This window comes from Zonotrichia leucophrys, chromosome 4, assembly GCF_028769735.1.
Source record: "Zonotrichia leucophrys gambelii isolate GWCS_2022_RI chromosome 4, RI_Zleu_2.0, whole genome shotgun sequence".
NCBI classification, from domain to species: domain Eukaryota; kingdom Metazoa; phylum Chordata; class Aves; order Passeriformes; family Passerellidae; genus Zonotrichia; species Zonotrichia leucophrys.
In genome coordinates this window covers 23,737,712-23,758,566 of record NC_088173.1, presented here as the reverse complement: position 1 = coordinate 23,758,566, position 20,855 = coordinate 23,737,712, and the positions used below count along the sequence as shown (strand labels likewise).

The following is a 20,855-nucleotide window of genomic DNA, read 5'->3' as shown; positions in this document are numbered from 1 at the left end:
ATTTTCCAGGGTTTTTTTCCCATTTTATTTTTAAGGGATTTTCCATGCTATGTAGAACACTTAAATCCCTGAAATCTGACTCACTCCAGGAAAATCTGTGTGAGTGAGGACTGGCAGAGTTTGGGTTGATTGAGTGGCAGGCAGCACAGCACTGCTTTTAAAGGTCAGTGATCAAGGGGCAGTGGTTTTTTAAATTCAACCCTCACAGTAAATAATATAAGGGAAATTCTGTCTGGGGACATGAGATGGGACAGCTGCTTCCTTTCCTTGTTGATATTCATCAACAGGAAGAATATTTGCCTTTTTTGCCATTTCAGCAAATCTGATGTTGGACAATTTAATTGGACAAGGACTGGCAACTCTTTCCTAGTTCTGTGCTTCAAAAAAAAGTCATTACTGCTTCAAGCCTGGCCACTACATGCAGACCTTTATTTTGCTCCTGAGAGCTGATAAACTTAGGAGGAGCTGACATAAATGTTCATTGTTCCATCGGAAAAAAACCTGCATGTTGGACAGAATTTGACAAGACAATTGTCTAACAGAAAAGAGAGTTGAACAGAGACTGCCAGAGGCAAACTACGTAAATTGGATCTCTTACACCCTGCCATACCTCCCTAAGTGGGATTTACAGCAGAAACAACATAAACCCAACAGCCTTTTTTCCCAAGCTGTTAAGATATGTTATCTAATTTCATCTTAGTACATATACATATTCACAGCAAAAGCTCATTTATAGACTTGCCTTAAATAGGAAGCTGAGATTTAAAGTTCATGTGGCTCATTTATTTAATGCGAGTCGGTTTGCGCAGTCTCACATTACAGTCTATGTCAAGACATGACAAGAGCGTAGCCAACAGGTTGGGAAGTGACTATTCCCCTCCATTTATCAGTTGTGAGACATCTGTGGTCACAGCTGGGTTCAGTTTGGGTCTCCTAGTGCTGGAAAGCCATTGGTAGGCTGGATTAGGTGCAACAAAGAGACAGCAAGATGACTGAGGCTGAGTTACATAACAATCAAAGCGGTGTTGAGGGAACCGAGTTTTGTTCAGCCTCAAAGAAGCCAAGACTGAATGGAAATCTAACTACTGTTCACAGCTACCAGGAGGAGCACAGGGCTAGGACAAGATGCACTTAGAACAAGCTGAAACATGGGAAAGTCTTTGATTTGATTAAAAAAAAATTAATTGTCTTACTTTGAGAATTGTTGGCAGGATGGCCTCCCCACTGAGGGCAGTATCTCTCACTCAGAGATACTCAAAACTCTCCTGAAGAGGAGGCACAGCCTGGCACCCCCTGCTGCATTTAGACTTGATTTGATAAGGCTGAACGTGAAGATTTTTGGAAGTTCCATCCAACACATTGTTCTGTGATTCAATGACTCATGGCTTACCATGGTTTTTTGGTATGGAAATTTGAGTGCACACAAAGTGTCCACAGTTGCTTTGGAGGTGATCACCCAGCAGCTCATTTCATACTGAACAGCCCATTTGCTACTTGACTCCTTCTGCCCTTGATGTTAGTGCTTTCATGGCTTTTTGTTCAAGGCGGTGTTTACGGGGCCATTAAATCCCACTCTTCTACAAGCAATAAAAAAAGCTGGTTTTTATTAGAAATGCATATCCATTAAACATTTCAGTTGTGGCTGAGCACAGAATTGCCTTGTAACAGGGAATAACACCTTCTTTCTCCGGCATGGGAAGCCAGCCTTTACCAGCAAAACAACCTCTAGGAAATTGCACTTCTTGGCTTCTTCCAGGAATCTGGAAGTGTAAGTAAGGAACAGCCTTCCCTTAGCTATGGAATCCTGAGCTGGGCAGATTATAAAAATTTGTAGCACTTCATTATACCCTCCAAGACATTCGAAGTAGTCAAAGTTAGAAATTTTAAGTTGGAAGGAATGTGCAGAGTAGGGCAAAACAGCAATACCCTGAGATCAGTGGAAAGCCACTGCTGAATACTTGTCAGAGAAGGAAAGGAAAGGATTTCAGGCTGTCACAGACATGTATTATACAAGTGCTGTAATTACTAAAACTCATGGCATGCATTTATGTCTGTTGAGAGATCAAAAAATAAATCCTACAATTGGATTGACTTGGGAAATGAATAAACAGGGGTAGGAGAATTGAAACTCCTGGCTCTTTATTTAGTCATCAAAGAAATCTATTTTGCAATAAGCTAGGGGCATTCCATTAACAGCCTCAGAAGTGCTGAAGGACTAAGAGCAAGGCCCTTCCTGGAGAGATAGCCTGAATTAGTAAAGATCCAAGGGGGTTCACAGGACACGTTTTGAATTTCAAAAACAACTGTAAATCACTGGAGTTACTCCTTGATGCTCCCTTAACATTCTCTGCTGTAGATAAGGGCATATTATTTATTGAGCGTTACCTTTGACAAGGGAAGTGCTTTTGTACTGAGTCTCCTTTCGAAGAAAAAGAGGGCAGAAAAGGGAAGAAAATGTTGCTGATCCCTAAAACTACCTTGAGTATGAGTGCAAATATACCGAAGTGACAGGAAGTAAAGGAGTATTCCTATTCGGGAGAACAGCTTCTGCAAGGTTTGGGAAGAAAATTGTTTGAGTATCAGTGCTAGCAGTCATAGAGAAAGCAAAGTCTCCTAGTTCCTATTCTAGGGAAACACAACCAGGGCTGAAGCACGTTTTGGTAAATCGGGTCTCCCAGGTTTAGGGCACTGAGGAGACAGTCCCTTGAATGTCAGCTGGACCCTACCAGAGGCGCAGCAATGCTGACTGGCACTAGTTCTCTGTCAAGCTGGCTGGCGGGAGAGCTGTTTTGAAAGGTTATTGGTATAGAACAAAATAAAAGCAGCAGCTGTTGTCTTTACCTTTCCAGCCTTGTAAATAAATATGAAATATTTTATTTTGTTCTTGACAGAATATGTAAATGCTTTATTCATCCTTACACCTGCTCTGGCAACAACCACTTCTGAGGATCAGAAAATCTGAGCAAGCTGCGGTGCTTGTAAGCAAGGATTTCAGCAGTTGTTCGGAGCAGCGGCATCCACTTTACGCTGCCCCAGAAGGCATCTCGGGCACTGGGAAAGCTAGGGAGCAGGCTCGGGTGTGCGGCACGTACACCGGCTCGGGTCTGGCACGACTCCCTCTTTCTCCAAATCCCTGCTTGAGGCCGGCAGCGCTGCCTCCGCTGGCTCCTGAACGCGGGGCAGCCGGCACATCCCGAGCGGGGAGCGGCCGGCACATCCCGAGGGGGGAGCGGCCGGCACATCCCGAGCGGAGGCCGACCGGCACATCCCTAACGCGGCACATCCCGAGCGCTGCCCGCGCCTTTCCCGCTCCCTGCTCCCGGAGCCCGGCGGGCGGAGCCGGCGCCGCGCCCCGCCCGAGCCCTTCCCCGGCGGCGGGGCCGCCCCGCCCGTGCCGCCCTCCCGGCGTGCGGGGGCCGCCGCCGCCGCCTCCAAACTTTGTACGGGGCGAGCGGCGCTGCGGCCCCGCCGCCCGGGAGGGGAGAGCGGCGGGAGCCGAGCCGGACGGCGGAACCGGGGCAGCCGCCCCGCTGCGGAGCGAGGGCTCCGCTCCCCGCCCTGCCCTGCCCTGCCCTGCCCTGCCCTGGCACCGCGGCTCCTGGGGCAGCAGCGGCCGTGCCGCGCTCGCCGGCTCGGGGCGAGAGGAAGGTAAGAGCGGGAACGGGGACGGAGCGGCGCTCCCGGCTCGGCGCGGCGGCGGGATCCCCGCAGCGCCCGGGCACGGGTGTCTGCCCCCGGGATGGGTGTCTGCCCCCCCGCCCGGGATGGGTGTCTCCCCCCGGCACGGGTGTCTCCCGCCGGGAACAGCGCACCGGGGGGCGGGAGGGAAGTGGCGCCGCATCCCAGAGGCGCGTTTGCTGCCAGCTGCGCCTCCGGCAACCCCAGCCCCTTCCCCAGCGCAGGCACTGCGGTCCTGATGGGAATGCTGCTTGCTAATGTAATCACGTATTCTGCCCTTTTTGCTTACTTGCTCTCAGAAGCCGTGTAAATCCTCTTTGGGCCTTTCTCGGCCGAAAGTTACACGCAATTTGGTGCCTGACCATGAGGATCTGACTGCTGGGGGGGGGGGGGGGAATGGGAAAAAAGCCCCGGTATGGTGCAGTATGCAAGGTGTGCCAGTAAAGGCTACCACCTGGAGAGTTTATCCCAAAAAAAAGAGCAGAAAGGGTCCTGTCAAACACTACCTGGAGTGTCACCTCAGTTTTATCCCCAGTTTTTGAAAGCAATTGATATTTTGCCCACATAACTGTCCCACCAACCACGTCAAACTTGTCCAGTTTATTTCATCACTTCATGGCACACGAGCTCATTTCTGTTTTAAACCGTGGTTGTCCTTTCTTTCTCCCTCACCTTTGTCTTATTGACAAGGCCAAAGCATCTTTCATCAGCCTGAATAGGGCACTAACAAATAAAATGAAAGTGTCAGAGCAAGAGAAGGCTTTGCTAAAAAGAAGGAGTTGCAAAAAGGAATCAACAGAAAGTCAGGGACTAGAGAAATTCATGAAACTACTTTTGGGAAGAAAGGGAAGCTATGTTTTTTGGCTGAGCCTGGATTTATGGCAAAGAAGGGAAAGAATTTATATTTGTCAGCCCTCTCACCTTTCTACTGACGTGTAGACATTATCTGCACTGAAAAAAATTATGAGATTTTGAAGCATCTGACAGTCCTGGGAATTTACCAAATCGCTACTGTAATAATGTATGGAAGAGTAATTCCTAGGAGTAGGAATGGGTCAAAGGAAAGTGCTCATCACAGTTCTCAACTTCTGCAAAGCCTTGACTGTGCAAATTGTGATGGGTCTCTCATATCTGGTGGACTAAAGGTGTATTGATAAGGATTCCCTTAGGCTTAGGCTAGTAGCTGAGCACTGATTATACTGCTAAAATCAGTGATGTACACTGGCATGAGCAGCTGGCACATTTCAGCTACGTGTCTTGTAGTGCTTCACCTCTCAGGCTTACACTGTTAATTGTTGAATAAATGTAGACTAAACAGTATGGCATAGTTCTGACCTGTTTAGCTGGGAGGAAAATGCCTTTCCACTCATGCAGTCAATCTGCTCCTTTTGCAAAATAGCTTGCCCTGAGAAATTCTTTGGGATGTTGTGCGGGATAGAAGCGAGCAAAAAGGGTTCAGTCTCCTCCTGGTAGCCAACACTCCTTTCTCAGTTTGGAAACCATACTGAAGGATGTCACTCACTGATGGGAACAGAGGTAGGGATGAAAATGGACCTCTGTTCCTCTGAAGGGACCTCATTTCCTCTGTGAAATGTTTCTCTGAAGATGGAAAGAATTGAATGGAGCTGATCAAAAAAGAAAAGAATTTTTTAGGAGCCATGTTCACCCAAACACATCAATAGCTGTTTCTTTAGGCAGACTTGAATTTGGGAAGGGCTAAGCACTGTGTAACACTCGATGGCAAGAAAGTGACATTTCTTCTCTACGCTTGCTTTCCTTAGGGAAGGTAATGAACGGGGAAGTCGAGTGAGTAACTCAGGGCTGCCTTTCCCCTTGGTGGCAAACAGTGGTGTTTTATTGGTAAGTTTGCTTGGCACTGGTAATTTCTTATTATTTTCCCAGGCCAAGGAAAGGCCAGGTTCTCGGTTCTTGGTTAGCATGCCCCCATGCTCTGGGCAGTTTTCATGGGGACATGTACTTTTTCACATTGGACTGAAGTCTAAGTCAGCAACTGATTATAAACCATTCATATATTGTGCCTACCAAAGTCTTAGGGTAGCACAGAACTTGGCTCAGCCTGTGTAAGGAAGGGGAAAAAATAGTGATTTTTATGCCAGTGGTGAAATTCTTACTGAGTTCAGCAGGGGAATGATTTGCTCTTCGCTATGACTGCAGTCAGAAATGAATGCCTGATTGGCAGCCTCCAAGGAGCTCTGTTTTCTGAAACATCACACAGAAAGGAAATATCATGTATAAATGTGTTTCAATTGTTTCTTGAATTGATTTCAGCATGAATAAGTTATGCAGTCATTTCAAAGAAATGCTATTATTTCCATTCTGTTTCCGTGGTATTTTTTATTTGCCTCATGGTACAAACTATTGTAAAACAAAATTTCTTAAAGAAAGATCCCAGCAATTAGTTCACTGATGTTAAGGAAGGGCATAAACCTGTAAGAATTTAGTAACTATTTAAAGGAAACACTTTTCATTAAGGAAAAGCTGGAAGATTATTATGCTAATAACAGTCTGGATGGTGCTGTTCCATGTAGAATTCTCATAGATTTTACTGGAAGATTTGTGCTAAATAAGCACTAGTTTTATGTAGTGGATTGTAAAAAAAATGATATGCTACCCAGCAGGATCTTAATCCTTCTGCATTTACTTAGGCAAACTTTGTCTTTGGAATGCTTTTGAAATCTCTTCCAATTTTCAGCAGGAGTCATGCCTAAATAATATTACTGGATCAGCCTTCAAAATGTAAGGGCAAGAGAATTCAAATGTATTAAGACAGATCTCTTAATCCTGCAATGTAGCATGTGGAAAGAGATGTAGCTTTAGCTCTTTGCTTCTTGTCTTAGCCCACGTGGACCAATTTCTCCACTTGTTCTTGTACTGCTTTGTTTTCAGGGGCAGCTCTGTGGCTCAGACCAGGCTGCTGCGAGGATGGGGCCCCTGGAAGCAGTAGGTGAGGACAACCAGACAGATGAAATGAAAATGGAGCTGTTCACTAAGCTGTACTTGACAAGATACACCACACCACTCAACGAATTGGCTCTGGACCCTAAACCAGAACTGAATGACAGCACAACACTTGTTGAAGTACAGATAATTCTCATCTTTGCCTACTGCTCCATTATCCTGCTGGGAGTGATCGGAAACTCCCTCGTGATCCACGTGATCATCAAGTTCAAGAGCATGCGCACAGTGACCAACTTCTTCATTGCCAACCTGGCAGTGGCTGACCTGCTGGTGAACACGCTGTGCCTGCCCTTCACTTTGGTTTATACGCTCCTGGGCGAATGGAAGCTGGGCCCGGTGTTGTGCCACCTGGTGCCCTATGCCCAGGCCCTTGCTGTCCACGTGTCCACTGTCACTTTGACCGTGATCGCTCTGGATCGTCACCGCTGCATCGTCTACCACTTGGAAAGCAGAATCTCTAAGCGGATCAGCTTCCTGATTATAGGAGTTGCCTGGGCAGTCAGTGCCCTGCTGGCAAGTCCTCTGGCCATCTTCCGTGAGTACTCGTTGATTGAGATCATTCCTGACTTCAAGATTGTGGTCTGCTCAGAGAAGTGGCCAGGGGAGGGGCAGCTCAACTATGGCACCATCTACAGCATCTCCATGCTCCTGATCCAGTATGTTCTGCCTTTGGCAGTCATCTCCTATGCCTACATCCGTATTTGGACCAAGCTCAAGAACCACGTTAGCCCCGGCGTGGGGAACGACCACTATCACCACCGGCGCCGGAAAACCACCAAGATGCTGGTGTGCGTGGTTGTGGTGTTCGCTGTCAGCTGGCTGCCCTTTCACACCTTCCAGCTGGTCAGTGACATTGACAGTCAGGTGTTAGACCTGAAAGAGTACAAACTGATCTACACGGTGTTCCATGTCATTGCCATGTGCTCCACGTTTGCTAACCCCCTCCTCTATGGCTGGATGAACAACAACTACAGGACGGCCTTCCTCACGGCCTTCCAGTGTGAGCAGCGGCTGGACTCCATCCACCCCGAAGTATCGGCAGCTTTCAAAGCCAGGAAGAAGCTAGAAGCCAAGAGGATTCAGTTCCCTGGGGACTCTTTCACGCAACCTACCAATGTCTAAGATGTCTGACTGTAAAGAAGAAATGAGTATGTTGTGGACAAAGGGATGAACCCATTTTGGTACATGCATTTTCAGTGCATAGTTTTATTCATAAATGGTAAAAGAACAGTAGCATGAAAGTCAAGGCAGGTATTATTATTTGAGGAGAGTTGATTGATGCCAAGAGTATGTAAATATACAATTGCAAGGAAGTAAAAGGGAGAGGCTTATTTATGGCTGTCTCTAACAGGGTAAATATAAAACTCTTCCATCCCTCCCATATCTTCTTGTCAAGTCTAAATGACAAGTGCAGGGTTTTCTGGTTTTGATGGAGGAAGGCAAATGGCTGATTTGTAGCACAGGAATATTGGTGGTGGGAGTGGGTAGTTTTTATATTTGATGTGAAAATCAAGGAGTGCAGAAGTCTGCCAGGAGAAAGAAACATGTCTGGTGGGAGAATCTGTGTTGGTTAAACCTCAAACTTTTCAGGCCCTTTCTCTCCTACAGGCATGTTTTGCAAAGGCAAGGGAATTAAGAAGAGAAATATGTTACAAGTTCTTTTTGACTTGTGCTAGACTATTTCAAGCCAGAGCATTTGAAATAGATTAGGTGGTGACAACAGACGAGAAAAGAGAAACAAAACCCACCCAAATACTGCATTCAGTGAGAGAAAAGGTCAAGTTTCTACATAAAATGGAATGTGGGTTTTGGCCTATCGAATGGGGTAAAAAGTCATCCCTTAAGAATTGGAGTTTATGCTGGTGAGAAAATCACGAGCCTGTGACTTGATCAGTCATTCCCTGCAGATTCCTGCCTTTCATTCTGCTCTGGGAACAGCTCACAAATGCAGTGCTTCAAAGTGGCATTTGAGGGCAGGGAATGCAGGCTCAGGTCTTCTGTGAGCTCTTCATAAACTGCTAATATTTTCATTTTCAGGACCTGCTTAAATGTCTAATGTGTTATTAACTCCACAGGCTTTGAATTGTGGCTGCTTCTGCCTGGATAATAAAACAGCAGATAATTCTGATCCTCTGGAAAGGCTGCTAGATGGTAAAGTGCTTTTCCTTATTGTGGTTTTATGTCACATACTCATCTCGTCTCGGAGCTTTTTCCATCTTTAGCCTTTGTGAAAATTAAGAACATCTGAATGACTGTAACCTAATAACAGTATGCTATGTTTATGTGATAACTTATCAGTTATTCTGCATGCTGTAGTTAATAGTTAAATTCCTTTTTTGCTCAGGTATAAAATTTTAATCTGTTTACCGTGTTGTACACAGCAATGTTCAACTCTTCTGTGTCTTTGTTAAGCCTCTTTGAACTCATTAAAGAGATGAAGAAAATTTCAATCCATGTTTATTCCCAGCTGCCCTCTTGCTTATCTAGAATAAAAACAAGTGCGATATTTTCACTTGAAGTCTAGTTTGATGGCTACATTTCAGCAGCCTCATTTTTTCCTTGCATTTTTTGTTGTTCCTAAATTCATTATGTTCTCTCTTACAAATTAAAACCCAATAAAACTCGAGTACTGAAATGTTCGCAATGTAATGAATGGTATCAGGTCGTTATCAAGTGGAGAAATTAATCTTTATGTATTCAGTATTTGGCACCATCCTTTAAATACCCATGAAATCATTTGGACTTGGATTTTCATGAGCAGAAAAGAGAGGTCTAGAGAATTAGCTAGTGTTTACTCGAGCAGAAAAAAGTATCCATCATTCTTAAACAGTTGTACAAAAATAGATTAATTCTCCGCCATGATCAGGACATGATATTGCCTACAAGTTATTTTTATCTGAATATTAATAATATCCAAAATATAAAGCTCTTATGGGTGAGGAAGGATTATAGAAGTGTGCAATTATTATGGACATCAATCACATGTATCACTTGACTCTGAACCCTTCATCAAAAGTATTATTACTACAAATAGCCTCCTTTATTTAAAACGCAAATGATTTAAAAGTTCTGTTTTCAACTCCTTTAAGCCTGTTAGAGTGTGGTGTATAGACAGTTTTGAAGTAACCATGACAGTGTGTGCAAAATCTACAATTGCCAGACTAATTCTCTGTAATTTTAAGTCTGCTTTACATCATCCTGTATAAGAGCAATTAATTACAAATAATCTTTCCATTTATTTCATGGCATCTTTATTTTATGGCTTCCTGAGCTTTCTCTGCAGCCATTGTGCTGAGCCAGAACTGGTGCACTAATTTACTGCATGGCTTTCCTCTCTGCCTTGGTCAGTGCCTGCTTTAGGGCAGCAAACCCATGCTCAGTGTCCCACTCAAGGTGTGGATTTTCCCACTGGCACTTGAAGAGGGGATGTGGAAGAGCCAGTGTCCGGTTTTCGGCTGTTTGGAGGGCCTGGAAAGGCCCGAGGTGGCCTTGGGGCAGCCCGCGTATCAAAGGACGAGAAGAGGCTTCAGTTCTTCTTTCGGTCTCTATGTTTATTAATTGTTTATCTAAAAGATTTTCTTTCGGCCCGACAGAGGTCTGCTCAGCAGCCAGCCATGAGCACACTGTCTCGCCCTCCGGGCAGTCACCTATCTTTATACCCAAAGTTACGTGTACAATATTTATCATTTTTCCCCAATACCTTTTACCCTTATTGCCCGGTGCACTTTTAGTAATGACCAATCCCAAAGTGCCACCATCACCACAGAAGATGGAGGAGAAGAAGAAGAAGAAGAAGGACAGGACACGCCCCAATTCCTCCATCTTACTTCTAAACCCCCTGTACAGAAATCCTAAACCCTGTGTTTCACCCTCTAATTAACTAATCCCTTCACCATTCACCCCGGTGAAATCCTCCTATCCTCATACAGGTGTCGTCTCCTGTGTAGGGTCAAAGTCCAGCCACCAGACACTTCTGGCAACATTCCAGGACTCCCGAGCCCCCCAAGGGTGGTCTCGGTGACTCGGCACCTCGGTCCTGAGGTGCTGAGATCCCACATCTCCCCCTTCTGTTTGCACCAAGAAAACCTCTTTTATCACCCGATTCATGGCGCGTTTTAGACATACAAAGATGCATGGGACGACAATTATGAGGACTAGGAGAACTATCAAAACATAAAACCCTACCCTTAAAGCTTCTCTCCAAATAGGAGAAATGTCAAAGAAATCTACCAGCTGATCAATCCATGATCCTTTGTTAGTTTTCTCTGTAATAGGTAAATTTACCCCATTGCCTATTGCAATGAATGAAAAAATGATGCATATAAGCATCATGAAATTCATGACCTCACTTTTGTGCAAAACCCTTGTTATGTTTTTCATTCAAGACCCCAAAGGGAAAAACCCCCCAGAGTCTTTCGTTCCTCTTATTTCTCTTCTGAGTCGTCCTTTGCAGTCTGAGTCCCGACTTTTGTCTGAGTATTCGTCTCTTCTTATATATTGTTGAGAAAAATCGCTGCATTGTTGCAGACTCGTTACGAGATGACACTGTGGCTCCGCCGAACCGATCCGGCATGTCGTGCACTTCGGTCATTCCCCCACGAGGTGGCGCTGTCACCGGGCTCCGTGGCTGGGATGACAGCATGAACACAACTGCCTCCCGTTCAGCTGATTGTCGCTGTTTGCAAACTTGCTTGAGACCGGGGCTACCTGGCTTTTAATTCAACTGACAATAGACTTAGAACACACACGCGCCTCCCCTGGAGGGAAGAGGCTTGGACTCCGAGGGTTTTAACCAAAGGCACCAAGTCTGGAGAGGGCGGGGCTTCCCGGGATATGAACTCCCTGGCGTGGCCCCTCCTCGCCCGAGACGTCACAGGGGGTCTGGCCCGCTCCCGCCCGCGCTCTACTCTCTGCACATGCGTGCTCTCCGAGCCGCTCCCTGTCTCTCCCGAGGTAATTTCTCCCTCTCCCTCTTGTTCCACCTCCGAGGTTTGCTCCCCTCGGTCTGCCCCTGACTCTGTCTCCTCCTCCTCCGACGCTGTGTCCGCTCCTCCCCTCGCCGGTGTGTGCAGCCCCCCTCCCGCCGGCACCCGCGCCCACTCCGCGATTCGGGCCGATCTGCGCACCGGGTCCGACGTCACAACCGCGCGCCTCCTGCGTTTCCCCATGGCAGCCTTCTGGGGCTGCGCAAATTCCCCGATTTCGCTGCCTGTGTCGGACGCCCCGGCGCTGGTTTGTGGTTTCCCCCACCGGGTTTTCGTGAATTTCGCCCGCCGCGCGCTTTTCCGTATCCCTGCCGGCCCCCGGGGCGGCTGCGCCCCCCGGCCCTGAGCTGAGGAAAGCCGCACGAAAACACGTGTCTCTTGCTATCTCTTCATCCGCGCTCTCCGCCTGCCCCGCCGCAGCCTGGCCGCGCCGCCCTGCCGCTGCCGCGCCGCGAGAAAGCGTCCCCCCCGATCCCTTCTCTCCCCCCTGCTCCCCCTCTTCTGCTCCTGAGTCCTCCATGCTCTCTGGAGTTTCAGGACGCTTTAGGAGTTTTCTGGGGTTTCTGGGTTTTGGGACCGGGTGTTTTAATAATATTCCTTGCTCTCTTTCTCCAAGAGCATTTTCCTCCTGGCTTTTTAAGGCCAGAGTTAATTTTTTCCTGGAGCCTCGCTCCTCCCCTCTTTCAGAGGGTCCTGCAGCTTTCTGCTGCATCTGCTGCTTCTCCTGGCATTTCGTTTGCATAGATATGCCTTCTAACATTATTCTTGCTGGGGACAACAGCTTTAACGCTGTCTCGTCCTTTTTAGTTGCTAAGAAATATAAATGTCTGTTTATCTCCTGCCAAAACCCCACTTCGAATAGCAGGCACGTTTCTGCCAGTGGGTAGTTTAGCCTTGCCCATAGCAATAACTGTTTTAATTCTTTCTTTGGAATTCCTTCTGTATATGCTTGTGTCACGCCTTGTAAGGCGGACAAAATTTCCCGTTGTTCCTGGGAAAGTGTGCCCCCCATATTCTTATTTCTGGACCTTCTTACCAAATCTATTGTCAGGGCAGTCCGGAGGTCTCAGTCTCTGTCCAGCAGATCACGAGAGGTGGTCCCAGAGGCACCTTTCTGTTTCCGGTCCGGGCTGTTCTGCTACGAATTGTCTTCGGCAGAAGCTGAGAGATGGAATTCTCAGTGACTGCTGTTTTTTGCAGACTTTCCTGGCCGTTTTTCTTTCTCCTCTTCTCTTTTTTTTTTTCTCTTTTCAGGCTTCTCTCCTCAGGAGTTATCAGTGCTGGGACCTTGTCTAAGATCGGAGCTGCCCCCTTCGCTCTTCTGCTCTTCAGGGCTTTGAGGCTGCTCCCCCCCCCGAAATGTTTTGTGGGGGTTCGAGCTCACTCAGTGGAAGCCAGTTGTCCGGTTTTCGGCTGTTTGGAGGGCCTGGAAAGGCCCGAGGTGGCCTCGGGGCAGCCCGCGTATCAAAGGACGAGAAGAGGCTTCAGTTCTTCTTTCGGTCTCTATGTTTATTAATTGTTTATCTAAAAGATTTTCTTTCGGCCCGACAGAGGTCTGCTCAGCAGCCAGCCATGAGCACACTGTCTCGCCCTCCGGGCAGTCACCTATCTTTATACCCAAAGTTACGTGTACAATATTTATCATTTTTCCCCAATACCTTTTACCCTTATTGCCCGGTGCACTTTTAGTAATGACCAATCCCAAAGTGCCACCATCACCACAGAAGATGGAGGAGAAGAAGAAGAAGAAGAAGGACAGGACACGCCCCAATTCCTCCATCTTACTTCTCTAAACCCCCCTGTACAGAAATCCTAAACCCTGTGTTTCACCCTCTAATTAACTAATCCCTTCACCATTCACCCCGGTGAAATCCTCCTATCCTCATACAGGTGTCGTCTCCTGTGTAGGGTCAAAGTCCAGCCACCAGACACTTCTGGCAACATTCCAGGACTCCCGAGCCCCCCAAGGGTGGTCTCGGTGACTCGGCACCTCAGTCCTGAGGTGCTGAGATCCCACAAGCCAGCACTGACTTGTTCCTCTTGAATGGCTTAATCTCTCCTGGGACCTGACTCCTGCACGAGCACAGCTGCACACTTTAGTACCCATCACTAGGGATGCCCCTAGGAAAACAGCATTTTATCATCAAAAGCAATGATGTAGCAATATCCCTCAGGGCTGCCCCAAATCCCAGCTGTCAGAAGGATCTGGAAATTCAGGGTTCATCCCCATTTCCATCTAAGGGAAAGTGAACCTGTAGGCAATATCTGACCACTGGACTGAGAAGTCTGCAAGGGACACTCTGTTTTGCCTGAAACAGGAACCAGGATCCAGGTCTCCCCATTCACCTATTAGTGCTTTAATGATATTTTTAAGGCATTATATTCTTTTCCTGTTGCTTAGGTACAGGTTTCATACAAAGCCAAAGAATAACAGCGGCATTCACCCATTGCATAATTTGCTAGTGGGCAGCAGGGCATCCCATCCAAAAGGAAATGTCACCATTGGTTCAGAGCAAGAATTTGAACTAACATACCTTGGTTCTCATCAGTGTGACCTAGCCAGCACACTGCAGCAAAGTATTTCTTTTTAGAGCTGTTCTATTGTTCAATTAAACATTGAATATCATGGTTTTATGGGCAGGAACTTATGACCTTTGCATGGCACTCAGGTTCAGGGACAAGGATGTCAGAACAGGTACAGACAATTTGGGCTAGGCCTCCTCCCTTATTCTCCATGAGTACATCTACTATAAAATACTGCAGCAGAGGCAGGATGAGCTCACTGCAACTAGTGCCATGCTGATCTTTGATATTACAGAAATGAGACCTATCAGCCACATAGATGCCATCAGATGTGATGTGGGATCCTAGCTACATCAATTTTCTCTCGACCTCCGTGGAAGAAGATGTTTTGATGCCTTGTAAGTTTTACTGGCAGAAATGTGTCTCCAGTCTCTGGCAGCAGTGCAGTCCTGAATGGTCCCTTATTGTGGATATTCTCAGTTCAGTTGAAGAAAGAACAGAGATAATTTCTCCCAGGCTGAGTCTGGGAATCTTAGAGGAAGAATTAAAACCATTATTATCTCTCTCTCTGTGGCTGTTATAGATATGGTTCTCCAGAGTCTGCTATTCATAGCTCACCAACAGAGTGAGATGTTTCTACTTTGAGACCAATCCAGTATCACCTTAGCGAGTCACATTATAAAAGACCCGCTGCTTTCATTAAATGCCTTTCCCTTCTGATCCACCTGAAGACTGGAGTCTTTCTTTCCCTCCCTGACTCAACAGCATCACGTTATTCCACAGGTGCAGCTGCAGCTCTGTGCTCTCCCAGCTCTGGCTGGGCAGCAGACAGCCCAAGCCTGGAGGCAGAAGAGCTGCACTCGTGCACTTTGCTGAGGCTGTCGTGCGTTTGCCTCGGAGGAGAGCACAGCGCTCTGCTGCTTCTGGACAGGTGCTAAAGTCACATTGCCTGCACAGGGCACAGCCAGGGGCTACAAGTGGAGAAGCAATCCCAAGTGAGCTTGCTAGGGTTTTATGGGAAGCCAGTGAAGATGAGGTTTTGGTAAGTGGGGACAGTGCTGAACCCTCTCACTGGGCCCTGTGAGTAAGTAGCCTTCACTGAGAATTGTGATCTCCACTCAGGGCTGCTGCCTATGACTGAACAGAAAGATTTTCTCAGATTGTTAATCTGAGAAAAAAATAGATTTGAGGCTATAAGCAGGACTAAGCCCTGACAGAAAATGGGTTTTATATGCATATCTATTTATATATAAATTGCACAAGAGAGCTGTGCAAAAGCTGTTCTGTAGAAAGTAGTTGTCTGTCTGTATTACCCTGCTTCTATTCAATGTGCAGTGGATATACATACCTTGTCAACATACCAATAAGTTAGATGACACTAAGAGAAATAACAGAATGGAAAATACTACCTGCATTTCATCAGTCAGACCACAAAAAAATTCACTGAATTCACTGATTAGTATAATCCATTTCCTTGCTTCACAGTTTCTAAACTCTCTCCAGGATTTTCTTACTTTAATCCAGATCATGACCTTAAGGGATGAATTTTGTCTTTGGATGCCTGAGTTATTTACCTAATACTGTCATTATAAATGCCACTCCACAATAGGGGAAACTACTTGGTGCCTAATTACAGGTTCTTTGCCCTGAAAAGCTACGAGATGTATGTAAATCCATGCAAGATTGGTTTTGCTAAAGAGCGGTATACTGCACTACAAATGCTTATTTATGCAATCAGTAGTGATTTTCATATTTCCAATTGGCTGTCATTTTGAAGGACATTAGTACAAGTGTAGTGAAGAACTTTGAGGCTGGTAAAGCTGGAGAAGTAAGAAAGTCACAGGATGGTAAGAAATTCACAGGATGAGCTGCTGCTTCAAGAAGAAAGAAAGAGAGAGCAAAAACGAGGCTGGTGAAGATGTCATTGATTTATAGACTTTTGCTCTTCCTTTAGTCAGGGCAGTGAGAGAAACGTGTAGAAATGAAACCAGGCCAAATGAAGACATATGTATGAGGGACAGCGTTGCCCAGGGAAACTGAGGAACTTTCAGAAGAAATTCCTGTGATTGTCTGAGCCTTAGAACTCACATCATGTTCTTGAGCCAGTAAACCTGGATGTGTACATTACTCCACCTAAATGCCATACAGCTGAACAGCTCTGTACTGATAAGGTATCAGGAGCAATGGATGTTTTATTAATTCTAGCCAGGATATGGGATGAATAATGCATATAAGCTTCTCATAAGCTCATTTCAGATGGGATATATGAAAAAATTGGTGCTTGTATTAAAATCTTTCCCTCTCAGCCTTCACTGAGCTCCTGTGGAAGGAAGAGAGCTTCAAACTCTAAAACTTGAAGACTGTGGAATTAGGTATCTGATGGATGGATGGAGGCACAGTGTAGCTCTAAACATGATTATAATTTTTGTTTTGCCTATCTGCATAGGAGAAAAGGCTGTAGTTTGCCTCTTGGACCTGCAGCTGAATTACACATATAAACTGGAGTTTATATGAAACAGACCTTTATTTGCACATTTCACAACCCTCATAATCTACTAACTTTGCTATGGATGATATCTTCAACAGCAGAATCCATGCTTAAACATTTATTAGGTCAAAAAATTTCTATCTCTTCAAGTTTGTATAGAAAAAGAGAAATTTAGGACAATTCTCCTATTTATTAGCATCCTTCAAAATCAGCTATTTGTAGCCAGCTGGATTTTGAAGTTTGTTGGCAGTACTGTGACTTAGAAATCTATTTAAGGTAGCCAAGCTGGTGAAACAGCCAGCCTTTCTCTTGTTGCACTCTGGCTTGGAGCAAGCCCATCTCAGCAGAGCATGGCTACAGCTGCTCCCCAAATCAAACCTGAGGGTTGGAGCTGCAGCTGAGACACCCTTTCTCAGGGGATTCTGAGGATTGCTCCCAGAATCCTGAGCTGAGCTGGGAAAATATTTTTCAGTTTTTTAGTGCTTTGAATCTTGGTTTATGCTGCTGTGAGGACAAAGCAGCACGTTGCATTTGGCAGCATCCTTCATCCTGGTTGCACTGTAGACAGCTCCACAAGCTGTAAGTGTGCAAGTGCCACATGTCTGCTGCCTCTCCAGTTCAGTGTAGCCCAGCTTCCAGAGAAACTCTCAAACAGAGCTGACAGAAAGTGTTTCACAGGTGCCCTTGGACTGAGCACAGGGAACTCTCCCTGTCACAGGGAGACTGAGGGCAGTGAGTGATGACAGGGTTGCTGTGGCAATTCTCCTCAGGGAGCTCATCCTTAGACCTGATTCAAACTTGCTCTTGTACCTCCCACTCTCTGGAACACTGAAGTGGCCTGAGGCACCAAAAGCTGATGACCACTTCACATTAATATGTGGAGTTAGTGGTGGTAGACTGGCACTTTGGCAGTGCATTTCTTCTCTGTGCCTCCATCAGCTGTACTACTCATTCCAAAACTGAACTGGCAGAGAAATCCATGGGGAAAAATGTTTTACAGATAAGAAGTGTTAATGTTCCTGCACTGACACTAACACTGGCTGATGGGTGGTTTTGCAAAATATAAATACTTTGAGACAGAGCTGGCTGCAGCTGTGGTGGGATGGGGTGTGCAGCAGCAAACCTCTCCTCTGTCACCACAGCATGAGGAAGATGCACAGAACCACACAGAACTTGTTCAGGCCAGTATGATGTGCAGGAATCACAGGAATTCCAGTTTAATTCCTGCACTGTAGGTGACAGGTGAAAATTTAGCATTAGGGATACACTATGGCTTTCAGTGTTGAGATCTCTCACGAGGCATATTAAGCCAGAGGAATGATTGCAAGGACGAGTAGAACTAAAAATTATGCAAGGGTGAAGCTATAATAAAGTCATTCTCACTGTGCATAGCAAGTTTTCTTTCTTCCAAGTTAAAATTCCATGGTTATCTCAGATAACTGGAATCAAAGGTAGAGAAAAGAGAGGAAGAGGACTCATTGCATTCAGAATCCTTATTTTCTTTGCTTGTTTTCTTCTAATGGGGCAGCAAAAGGGCTTATATCCAGCTCAGTGTATAATTGATTACCAGGACATAAATTGAAATGAAAAATCATGCTCTCCATAATTGCTATTCAAAAGCCTAAGCTTGCAATATTCCCTGAAAGTATGCTTTCTGATTTATCTATGCCATTCATCATGCTTCCCCCCTTAGTACTTGTGCCTGTGCCATGAATTCTGATTTTAAACCTCAGAAGAAGCTGCTTTTCTGACTCTTAAGTTAGCTGTAAACCCCAATGGTATTTTGTCTTACTCTTGATAAACTACTATGTAGTATCTCTACTGATATCTTCTTCCATCTTGGGCTATAAGAGCATGTAGCAACTTCTACTTTGTGTTTATTATTTATCTGTTCCTGACAAAGTCCTGGAACACTTCATAATGTCATAAGCATCTGTTGCATATGTATGATACAGCTAATTTCTAGCTGCTCTGGCTTTCCTATGGTAGAATATAGCTGTTCCAGTCCATAAAAAAAAATCCAATTCATCATCTTTGTGGCTCAGTTTGCTACTTCTCTGAGACATAATACGGGTGGTACCAGAAAATTTCTCTCTCTTTCTCTCTCTCTGTGAGATTGTGTATATATATGGAAAGCTTGGAACTATTATGAAGGAAATTAGAGTATGTGGCTGCATAATGCTTAAATCTTGATTTCTGAATAAAGCCCCAAACTAATGATTCGCCAAATAACTATGCAAAGCCCAGTAATTTAGCATTAGTAAAGCAGCAGAAAAATTCTGCATGACTGCTTGACAGGACAAGATGGCAGGATGAGGCAGTCATGTGACTTGAAAAATACTGAACTTTGGCTCAAGAAGACATTTTACTTACTCATTTTGTCCTTGTCCCTTCTGCTGGAAACAGGTGCTCATAGTGCAGGCTCTGCTGCTGAAAGGGGAGGATCCTGGTAAACAAAATACATAGGCCATAGTGTGATTCTGGCAGAACTGTACAGCATCCCTGAATATCTCCCCTTTCACATTTGCTTGCCCATTTTCCCACCCAGTTTGCTACAGAAGAGATTTTCCTCTTGGGGTCTAAAAGTGACAATCCTTCATGGTCTGTTTACAGCCTTATGTCTTCAGAAATCCTAAACAAGTGACATTCGAACAGTGGGAAAGAGGCAATAGTGCAAATAGAACTACAGCTCTATCACAGCAAGCCTTCCTGTTTGAAAGAAAGGAAATGCTGACTCATCAAAGAAGAATAAGTGAAATGAGGAATGTCAGAGCACTGATGACATTTTTTGTTCCTGTGCTCGTGATTTCAGATTAGAAACTGATTGGTTTTCTACAGAAGTTACACCTGACCAGGATCACAGCTGCTGAGATGAAAAACAAATGAAAGAGGTTAACTATTAAGACTGCTTTTACCAGACTGAAGTGCACTTCTAATCTTTGTACTGTTGTGATTCTTGGTGATGGTGTCTATAGCTGAACTCCTGCCAGCTGATGTGCTTACTGTTCAACTTTGTGTTACAAAAAGAGCTGAAAGACAGAGAAAAGCAAATTTTGGTGACAGTTGCTTTTGAATTTATGCTTCCAACTCCATTTTATTCCTTTGAAAATCTCCCAATAAACCATGTCATGCCTTTAGATGTACATGCCCTTAAATCACAGAACCTGCCCAGAATGCTTGGCAGCACCCGACTGAAATTTCATTGGACCTGTCCTACCACTCTGACTGGAGGTGGCCAAGTAGGAGGCCTTCATTTGACCTGGGTAATTTGCAGTCCTAATTAAGCATACATTCTCTCAGACACAGACTGGAACACTCTCAGGGTGGAAAGCTTGCAGACACTCTACTGTCCTTGGTGAAGCCCTGGCTCACCCACACAGCTTTGTCCATCTGCAGGTCTTCCTAAGACTAACACCTAGCAAAGCCAGGGGTAAGGATGTACTTTGCACATCTTGCCACACTTCTTTCCTTACATTGCAGCCTACACCTTAGGATGTCAATGTAGAGTGGCTTTTACCAGTTTTACTTGGAAAAAAATGGGTGCTACTTTCTCTATCTCCATGGGTGTTTTAGAAACCTTGTATTTGTCTATAGTCCCTGTTTGGAATCTCACCACAATAAGCCTCCTGAAAAGATGGGAGGGCCCCTCATGTAGCCAGGTTTTTTGGTCTGCTCCATTTCCTGGGGCACTTCACTGATCACTACTGGATACTTCCCTCCTGGCTGTCAGGAGGTCAGGTTTTAACATTCAGCAATAATTTTGGTGGTTTGAGTGTGTAACCAAGACCACTCTCATCCTACCTACCTACCTACCTACCTACCTACCTACCTACCTACCTACCTACCTACCTACCTACCTCAGCATTTGAAATTGGAGTTTATGAGTTTTTTATGTCTGAAAGTCATATACACCCATATTTAGAGTCTTATCCTCTCAGAGGCTCCTGAGAACCTTTGCCTGATGCAGATTTCAGTTTCTCACTAGGCACTTTTCAGATGGAAAGAGGTGAAAGCCAAATCTGAACACAAAAAAGCAGCCTAGTTTCTGCATCCAGCTTTAGAGAAGGACAAAATCTACACAGGGGGAATTGCCTATTAGAGTTCAACAATTCATTGGATTTTCATTTTCCATTAACACACACAGCTTAATTGATTTTTGAAACAGTTCATTACAAAAGTATGGTCCTAGGCAGTGTTCCTAG

General features: G+C 45.4%; 1 protein-coding gene across 3 annotated transcripts; it reads left to right on the top strand.

Annotated features, from left to right (window-relative positions):
• The first annotated feature begins 3,367 nt into the window (after positions 1–3,367).
• NPY2R (neuropeptide Y receptor Y2) lies at positions 3,368–9,895 on the top strand. Of its 3 annotated transcripts, XR_010439863.1 has the most exons (4): positions 3,368–3,648; positions 5,460–5,538; positions 6,586–7,838; positions 8,733–9,895. XR_010439863.1 is itself a non-coding variant. In XM_064710803.1 (3 exons), exon 3 carries the CDS (start codon positions 6,622–6,624, stop codon positions 7,777–7,779), a length of 1,158 nt encoding a protein of 385 aa, XP_064566873.1. In that variant the 5' UTR covers positions 3,368–3,648; positions 5,460–5,538; positions 6,586–6,621; the 3' UTR covers positions 7,780–9,895. The 3 variants fall into 3 exon arrangements, 2 of the variants coding, with proteins under 2 accessions (XP_064566873.1, XP_064566874.1); XM_064710803.1 differs by having other exon boundaries at positions 6,586–9,895; XM_064710804.1 differs by lacking the exon at positions 5,460–5,538 and having other exon boundaries at positions 6,586–9,895.
• The last annotated feature ends 10,960 nt before the right edge of the window (positions 9,896–20,855 follow it).